At 27.2% G+C, this 9,972-nt stretch overlaps 1 protein-coding gene and 2 pseudogenes across 1 annotated transcript; 1 reads left to right on the top strand and 2 right to left on the bottom strand.

Moving 5' to 3' along the window:
• Positions 1 to 604: 604 nt before the first annotated feature.
• LOC130974794 (phenylalanine N-monooxygenase CYP79D16-like) lies at positions 605 to 1,111 on the top strand. Its single transcript, XM_057899648.1, has one exon. The coding sequence runs from the start codon at positions 605 to 607 to the stop codon at positions 1,109 to 1,111; it is 507 nt and encodes a 168-aa protein (XP_057755631.1).
• A 1,192-nt stretch (positions 1,112 to 2,303) lies between these two features.
• LOC130974783 (isoleucine N-monooxygenase 2-like) lies at positions 2,304 to 5,991 on the bottom strand (annotated as a pseudogene).
• Positions 5,992 to 9,256: 3,265 nt separating this feature from the next.
• Positions 9,257 to 9,452, bottom strand: LOC130954438 (small nucleolar RNA U3; annotated as a pseudogene).
• Between the last annotated feature and the right edge of the window lie 520 nt (positions 9,453 to 9,972).

Genomic DNA, 9,972 nt, shown 5'->3' with positions numbered 1-9,972 from the left:
TTATTAATATGTATAAAATTTGAAATAATTAAATTTTATATTTATTTTAAAAAAATTTGATATTTTTGCGTAGGGTAGGGTAGGGTTTAGAACTTTAGGGTGCGGGTAGGGTTAGAGTTGAGAGATTCTCAACCTGCGGGTAGAATAGAATAAAATTTTAACAAAATTTTCAACCCGCGAGTAAGATTAGGGTAGAGTCCAAACCTTACCCTATCCTACCCATTGCTAACCCTAATGAATATTTATAGGATCCCGCTAGGGAGACAATGGACTGTTGGTACAATGTGTATAATGGGCTATTGAGTTATAAAATGAACATCTCCCATACTATCTAGAATAACCATCCGAGTACTAGGGATAATAAACATCTTCTTGAAAAATTAAACTGATTTTAAGGTTTACCAAGGATCGAACTTTTAACCTTTCGGATCTAGCGCTCTAATACCATGTCATGATACCACTCATCCCAAAAACTTCAGCTAATGAAAAAAGATAACACTAATGATTATATCTCTAATACTCCATAAATCTTCATTGTACACGTTGTATAAATATTCCATTCGCTCCTCATACTTTCCAATATTTATATTTGTAGGAGATTATGATGGCAACAATAGATAATCCATACAACAACATTGAATGGGTGCTGGCTGAAATGTTAAATCAACCAAAGCTACTTCAGAAGGCTACCGAGGAATTAGACAATGTTGTCGGAAAAGAAAGATTAGTGCAAGAATCAAATATTCCAAAACTCAATTATATAAAGGCATGTGTAAGAGAAGGTTTTCGACTTCACCCAATCGTTGACTTCAACATTCCTCATGTCTCCATGGAAGACACCATAGTTTCTAATTACTTCATTCTAAAGGGTAGTCATATCCTCGTTAGGAGACAAGGTATTGGCCAAAATCCAAAAGTTTGGAAAGACCCATTAAAATTCAAACCTGAAAGACATTTGAAGAATGATGGGTCTAACTTAACTTTAATTGACCCTAATTTAGAGACTTTCACATTTGGCACCGAAAAACGTGGTTGTCCTGGGTTCTACAATGACTATTATGTTATTTGCAAGGTTGGTGCATGGATTCACTTGGACTGCACCACCCAATGAACATATCATTGATCTTTGTGAATGTGTAGGTGATACTTCAAAAGCTAAGCCACTTATAGCATTGGGAAAACCAAGGTTAGCGGCAGAGGTTTATCACAAATTAGATCAAAAGAAAAATATCTGATTAGGATGTCATCTCTACTAGCTACTTAAAGTGATGTTAATCTAGAAAAAAAGAAGTCAATTAATAAAACTAGTAAGAGTACTTATGTTGTCTCTAATTCATAACTGCTTTGAATGATCAATTCCAGTGTTCAGTTTTCATTTCTTTGTTCTCTCTGTTTGCTAAAGCTCTTTAGGAAATACAATAAGCTCTTTAAGAAATACAATATTCCATTCACTCATCATCATACTTTTTCACATAAATTTAATCGAGATATCTCTCTATTTATTCATTATTATTCATATACATAATAATGCATGCGACTCGATTAAACATATTATTAGAACGATATAAAAATATGACATCATTTTACTCAATCTCTTATTATATATTTGTAAATTAATTTGACGAATAATAAGTTTTTTGCTTTTATCATATTTTGATGGTATCAAAACTCAGAAAGAAAAAGAAAAAGATCTAGAAGACTCCTTTTATAGAATGTAAATAATAATTGTTAATTTATTATTACATGGATTCTTAGTTTTATATAACAGCTTTTACAGTAACTCTTAATAGACCTGAGATTAATACTAACAACCATTATCTGATCTTATAACTAACTAACCAACTTTATCAGCTCAGTTTACTGGCTTAGTTACTATCCCTGACACATATGTTATTGAGTGACTCACTTCATAATTAGTTTGTATAGTTCTACCTAAATTAAAGATGACACACCAATAATTTAATGATGCAAAGTGCTAAAATCATTCAAAGATATTTCTTTTCAGGAAAAGTATATGGAATAAAAGGTTACCAGTAAAAAATTAAATAAAATCACATTAATTTATATTAATAATTAATTTTAAATTTTTTAAATTCAAAATTTAAAAAATTTAAAATTGATTAAATAAACCTAATTAAAACCTATAAAACCTTCCTCTTCTCTCTCACATTAACCTACCCACCTCCAACAATCACACATACAGACTTCTCTCTCACCATCAGGCTCTCTCTACCTTCCTACCGCGATCCACTCCTCCGATCGCTTCCGCTTTCAGTCAGAACTGTCTTTACCAGATCGAGAGCTCATGATGATATCTCAGTAATGTCTGCACAACTAAATCTATGTGTATAACGAATAAGAGGTGAAAGATCGACGTCCTTCGAGATTGGTGACTTCCTCAAGCACGCTTTGAAGATCTGGAGACGTAATGTCTCATCCGGTAAAGGAATGTATATCAATTGATCAAGACGTCCTGGCCGAAGCAATGCAGGGTCTATAATGTCAGGTCTGTTTGTTGCTCCAATGATGAACACTGTTTCTTTAATAGACATTCCATCCATCTCTGTTAGTAGTTGGTTCAACATTCTATCAGCACTATCGGAATCTCCTCTTGAACTTTCTCGCTGCAGATTCGAAATGTCAAAGTCTTAGAAAAATAATTAGTGGCAATTTGTGTGAAATATAAAAAAACCATTCATTTAATATGAAAAAAACATCCTAATACTTAATAAAAGAAATATCCAGTTATATTTTAGAAAAAATAATTAAATATCTATAAAATTTTAAAAAAATGAAATTTTTTAAAAAATAAAAGCATTCACATTTGCAATACAAAAAAATTCGAAAAATATATAAAAGAACATCCATTTAGTATGAAAAAGAAACATTCTGATACTTAACAAAAGAGATATCCATATATATTAACTCGTAGAGATTTTAGATTCACCCAAAGATATTTTGGCTAATATCTTTTTAGTTCCCTAGCATTGCTCTTCTTTTAATTGATTTGATGATAAACTTCCGGTGGTAGTCTTGGCTTTTCCAGTGCAACTAGTGGCTTAACTTTTGTGGTATCATTTTCAAGTTCAGAGAAATCAATGGTTGGTTCATTGGGAGGTGCAATCCAAGTGAATCCATGAACCAACCTTGCAAAGAGCATAACAGTTACTGTAGTTCCAAGTGTGATTGCAGGACAACTTCGTCTTCCAGTGCCGAATGTGAACAACTCTAAATTTGACTCAGTCAAAGTCAAATCATATCCATCTTTCTTCAAATGTCTTTCAGGTTTGAACTTCAATGGTTCATTCCAAACTCTTGGATTTTGGCCAATACCTTGCCTCCTAATAAGAATATGGCTACCCTTTGGGATGAAATAATTGGCAACAATTGTATCTTTCATTGAAACATGAGGAATATTAAAGTCATCAATTGTATCTTTCTTGTACTAACCTCTTCTTTCCTACTACTTTATCTAATTCTTCAATAGCCTTTTGGAGTATCTCTGGTTGATTAATTATTTCAGAAAGTACCATTCAACATTATTATATGGATTGTCCATTGTTCCAACTGCAATTTCCTGCAAAAGACACATATATTCTTCATATTCATCTTATCAAGCAAATATATATATATATATATATATATATATATATATATATATATATCTATATATATATATATATATATATATATATATAACAATATTTTAATCACGTAAGCTACATAAGAAAAAAAAATAAAGAAATTAATTTAATAGTCAAGTATTTTTTTTTTCTAGTTTTTTTGAGAGTAGAGCAAGATTAAGAATAAAATTACTAACCATATAAATAAATTAAAATATAACCAACAATTCATTCAACCTTCTCTAATCACTCCGGCATAGTCATAAAATAGACTAAACCCACCCTTTTGGGTTAAGTCTTATTAACCTAAAAAAAATGATGAGTTAGATAAACAGATTAAATAAACTGTCTGTTTAAATTTTATTTTATAATTTCAAAAAGAATAAGTACTTTTGGCTATTTTTTTTCGATCCGACTTGAAAATTTAACCCATTAATTGGAAAACATTGTATTTCAGTTTTTTAATCTAAAAGTATCTTTTTAAAAATATTTAAAAAAAATAAAAAGATAAACGAGCCAGTCTATTTAACTAATCAGATTAGTCATAAATAGTCCGAATTAAAAAATTATACCCATAAATAAAATGAATTTAAATGAGTCTACTCCGTTTAATCCACAGATTTAAGTGATCTAGACTTAAATGGACCGAGTTAACTTATTTGACAGTATTACACTTTGGCCATTTTTAACATTTTTCCTTTTTCATTTCTATCTCTCTTTAACATATATGCTTGAGAGTGAATTAAGTCAGTTTATAAATAAGGTCCAGTTCGATAAATTAATTTGATAAACTTGTAAATCAAAATTAAATAAGTTTTTGAGCATATATATTAAATGAATTGAATTTAAATTTGTGTAATAATAATCTTATTTTTTATTTATCATATCTTAATCGTAATATTTTATTTATTTTATTGTATATTGAATGGATAACACATCTACTTACATTATTTATTATTTATGATAGAAGAGAGCAACATATATGTTTTGCTATAAAATTTTATAGTTATCTTTTATATATGATATTGATAGATAGACAATATATAAATAATTTTTTGATATATAAATTATAATTTATTTATATAAATTATATATTATATTTATGTTATTTAAGCCAATTCATAAATTTTTGGTAAACCGAATCTAAACTTTATAAGTAGATATGATTGTTAACGAAACGAATTATAAACTAAACTCAACTCATTTCGATTCACTTCCAATCCTATAATACAGTGTTATTAATTTTTATTATTTTTCAAAAAAAATCTACCTAATTTTAATGTATTGTAAAATTTCACTAATTAACTATTTTAACTGAAGAATCTTGAAACATAACTTCTCAAGAAATAATAAAAGCATAGTGTTGATAGACATGAGAGTCTTGGAATAATAATAATAATATGAAAAAGTAGTGAATGAGTAAAAATGTTACCATGATTTGACTTTTGATTTCGTGGAGAGTCAAAAATGGATTGTTGTTAGCATCTTTCAATGAGATAAGAACATCAAGCCAATCCTCTTGATGTGTCCTGGTCCCATTCCTCCATTGACAAATCCTTTCTTCAATGATGGGATCATGGTACTTCCTTAGGGTATTAGTAGCTTTCTTCAATATTTTCTTATGACCTTCAAAATCAAACCCCCACAAGAATGGAAGATAATCAGAAACAGAAAATGCATACATATGCCTTACCACCATGAAGAGTGATTCAACATACTCCAATTCCTCAGCACCAGGACCCCCATCTTCTCTACCATTTCCAAAGTACCTCTTATTGAAGAGCAACCTCCTAATCAAGTTTCCACCATAGTGTTGCCCTACATGCCTCAAATCCACTAAGCCACTACCATTCTTGATTTGGTTATACACATAGCGAACAAGGTTATCGGCTTTTTGCACCCTTTTTTCATGCAGCCATTGATGCCTTTGAGGCGAAATCAATTCCTCAACTATGACTCTCTTCGTTTTCTTCCATTGTTCTCCAAAGGGTGTTAGAGTTGTGGCTAGGTATCCCGATGAGACAAATTTACTTGACCAACTCAATGGTCTTGATGCGAAGATTGCATCTTGTTTCATTAAAATTTCGCGTGCAATGGAAGGACTTGTCACTGGGATAACATGGACATTGCCTAGACGGATGCATGCGATTTCGGTGTTGAGATCATTCATCATGTTTTGTATCCATCTAAGAGTGGGTTTGTTTGCAACCATTTGAGGGAGGTTACCAACTATAGGCCTTGGTTTGGGACCTGGTGGGAGCCTAGGCTTCTTTGATTTCTTTCTTGAGTCATTGAGTTTAAGGAGTTTGATGAAGAGAAGTATAATAATGCAAAATAGCATGAGCAAGAAGGTAGGACCAAATTCCATGGGTGCATTTGAAGTATAATTTGGCTGGGTTGAATTGGGTGCTTATATATATACATTACACATTTAGATCCGTATGAAGTACGGATATTTTGTTAAGTTGTAGTGTTGACGTGTTAAATATATTTTAAATACGACATTTATTTTACACGTATGTTTATTGTGTTTAATTGTGTTTTAATAAAAAATAATTTTTTTCATACACGTTTAGTTACATTTAAATACCACCATGTATCAGTGTATCTAACATTATTTTTAATATGTATTTTTAAAATAAATTTAAAAATAATATATATTATTATTTATTAAAATAAAAAATATTTTAAATATTTTATATAATTAAAATAAAATATTTAAAATAATTAAAAAATTTTAGTTTATGTTTTAATATCAATAAAATATCAAAATATCATTACGATTTATTTAAAAAATATTTTATATTTTATATATATATGTCTCTATATCTTATAAAATTTTAAAATTCGTGTATTAATATATCTTATATCGTGTTGTATCTTGTATTTATGTCATTATCCCTACATCATAGAATAAGTTAAATAAGACGTATTAATTTGTCGTGAAGTTACCTTTTTTTTTTAGTTTAAATTAATAAAAAAATGTATATGAATAATATCTTTATAATACATTTCTTCATGCAAAAGTCTACTTAGATCCATGTAAATATTTTGTATAGGCTTAATTTTATTTATGTTATTATTTTTTTAAAGGATAACATCGACCGAATCGATTATATATACAAGTTTTGATACCTATTATGAAATAATTTTTTTCGAAACTTAAATGGATAAGAAGATACAAATAAATAATTATATATCTAACCTAATTAAATTAAAAGAGTTAGCGTGTTACTATTGAATTACTTTATATTTGTGTAATTTTAAAAAAATCAACTATTAAATTTATAGAAATTCTTTTATTAGTTCAAAATCATTTGTTATATCTTATTAATTATTATATTCTTAGAAATCAATAAAAACAAGGGTTTCTTTTTATCAATTATATGGTTATATTGATATTTGATTTGATAAAATTCGATATAGATGATGTTCGAATTCGTTATATTGTTGCATTTGGCATTGGCTTATAAAATTTCTTTGTTACCAAATATATGGATGTATTTATGTTATTCAACATTAATTAGTATAGTGATTTGGTAAAATTCAGTATACAAAATGGAAATAAATAAAACTTCAAGTCAATATTATATAAGAATATTTGAAAAAGAAAGTAAAAATATTATAAAATTATCAAAATTTATTATTTATTATTATTAATTAATTATTAATATTTAAAAATATAAATTAAAAAATATTATTAAATTAATAACTAAAAATAATAAATTCTAATTATCTTCTGACATCTCTCTTTGAAAAATCTAATTTCTATCTATACAAGAACTTTTTAATGTGAAAAACATGTGTCCCCTAAAGCTAAAAGCCATTAATATGGTGTGGCGCTAGTTATTAGTGTGTGGCAAATAGCAGTAGGTAGGCACTCCCTACGTCAAAATGACAGATATCAATTGAACTTCTAATTAATATTAAAATGTATACTCAAATGCAATTAATTTTAATTTATCATAACCTGTTAAGCAAGAAAAAGTGCCTTTGAAAATTGTAAATATATTGGACATTATTCTATGAAACCAGAAAAATTTCTAGAAACATGAATGCTATTGGAAAAATGTTCCTTTATTGGAAACACAGTATAAAGAGTAGGGATCATCTCATCATAACGAAGATGGTATGAAAAGTGAATTTCTTTTTCATAATGGAGAAAAAATTAAAAAGATAAGGACATTATGTGTAATATATACTTCTTTCAAAAATTTAATTACAATTTTTATTTTTATTCAATTTTATTTTTTACCAAAAAATTTAAAAAATCAGATAAATTTAATAGTACCTAAACAAATTGAGTAATCAATTAGAGTAGTATATATTAATTAATATTTTCTTATTTTATAATAGTAGAAGAATAATCTTTTTATGAACTACTAAAATAATATTCAAAATTTTATAACATAGACAAAAATAATTTTAAAAAATAAAAATAATAAATAAATTTTTAAAAGATTCAAAAATTTGATAAAATTAAACAAAAATATATTTTTTTTGGTGAGTTCTACCCAACCCCCTCTATTTCAACATGTAAATTACCCCTCGTGACGTGACATGCTTTAATTGGATGCTTAGTTTTAGTTTTAGTTAATTTAACTCAATAAGAGTTAATATGTTAACTAAAGTAGGGTAATTTTGTAATTAAATATTTTTATAAAAGAGATAAATATATAATTTCTATAAACATTAAAAAATAAAGTTATATTTTTATTATTGTGTAAAAATTCAATTTACCCCAGTCCCATTTCTCTCTGAAATTGAAAGAAAAAATCAACTCATTGGGTGTTCCATATTTTGATGAACCAGGAAATAATAAGCTTCTGCATTTCACCAACGGGCTTTTAGCCATCAATACTCAATCTTTATTTATTTTTTACCAATTTTATCCTTTGCATACTATTATATTTATATTATTTTTGTTTATATGAACTATCTTTTCTATTATTTACTATTTTTTTATTAATTATTTATTTGATATTATACACTTTTATAATTTATTTTTGTATTATTTTTTTTTTTAATATAATATATGATCCTAAGAAAGTAAATTAAACAAAAAATTAATTGTAAATAATAATAATAAAAATTATAACATACTAAAAAAGAGTATTAAGAGTACTAAAAATATACTGTATAGAAAATATCATAAAATTTTTTTTATTTATTTCAATTACTACCAAAATAAATATTTAATTTTTTTATTATTTTTAGTACTCTCTAAAATTTATATTTTGTTAGTTTTAATTAAAAGTATATTTGCCAATTTTTATATATTATTTTTATCTTAGTGTATAAATATTAATTTTTTATAGAATTAATTAATAACATCTATTCAAATATCTAAATTAAAATAATATACAAAAATTATTTAAGTTGATGTCTATTTTAGTAATTTTGTATCTAAAAGTGATTTTGAAGAGTGTAATCCAAACAACATTTATTTTACTATAATTCATTTTGATATAAATATTGCCAAACATAAATCACTTGATACAAACTTACTTTTCATCAAAATCAAGTTTGCAAAATTAATTTTATTCAAACTCTCCGTTTGCAAACTGTAATCCAAACACACACTAAGTATTTAGAGAAAATAACTAATTAAATGGCCAGGGAAAAAATATTTGAGTCTGTCAGAACACCGTGAGACCATCTTGACCACAAGGTTGTAGCGCGAACGATCCTCCACCGTTCAGATGGCATGCGCTTTGGAACAATTAATCATGCTCTGACCTCACGGTCATAGTTCAACCAAAGTCTTCTTAGAACTCAAGGATACAGATGTACGAGCCTATAGAACAGATCCTATTCAAGTAAGGTCGTGTTCTGTGTTTTGTGTTCTTTGTATTTAGTTATAAAAACTGCTTTTGTTTTGTGAACCTAGCACAGGTGAGACTAAGTTTACGTTTGCGAAATTCAGAAAATCTTAAAATTTAAGAACGTGAAATCGATTACGATGGCTTTTTATGATGATAGTGTAAAAGGGGAAGACGAAAAAGAAAATGAAAATAATGATGATGATGATGATGATGGTGATGGTGATGATGATATGAGATTTCTGGATGGCATTGAAATTAAATTTGGAGGTATTTAATTACATAATCACCCACTTTGGGCTATAATTTAATTACCAATAATTTAACCATAGTTAATATAGCAACCAATTAAAAGATGACATGTCACAGAGGGTAAATTACATGTTATTATAGAGAGGGTAGGCTAGAATTTACCATTTTTTTTATGTGCTAAACAATTTTCGTATCTAGCAAATAAATTCTGTAGTTGATATATATTTTATAATATTTAAATAATAATTTAAAAAGTACATACAAAATAATATCGA

This window comes from Arachis stenosperma, chromosome 1 (genome assembly GCF_014773155.1).
Source record: "Arachis stenosperma cultivar V10309 chromosome 1, arast.V10309.gnm1.PFL2, whole genome shotgun sequence".
NCBI lineage: Eukaryota > Viridiplantae > Streptophyta > Magnoliopsida > Fabales > Fabaceae > Arachis > Arachis stenosperma.
The sequence above is the reverse complement of the archived record's forward strand: the minus strand, read 5'-3'. Positions and strand labels throughout refer to the sequence as shown.

What these genes read in the sequence shown, in the direction of transcription:
- LOC130974794 (XM_057899648.1), top strand. Translation starts at nt 605, where the DNA reads ATGGCAACAATAGATAATCCATACAACAACATTGAATGGGTGCTGGCT.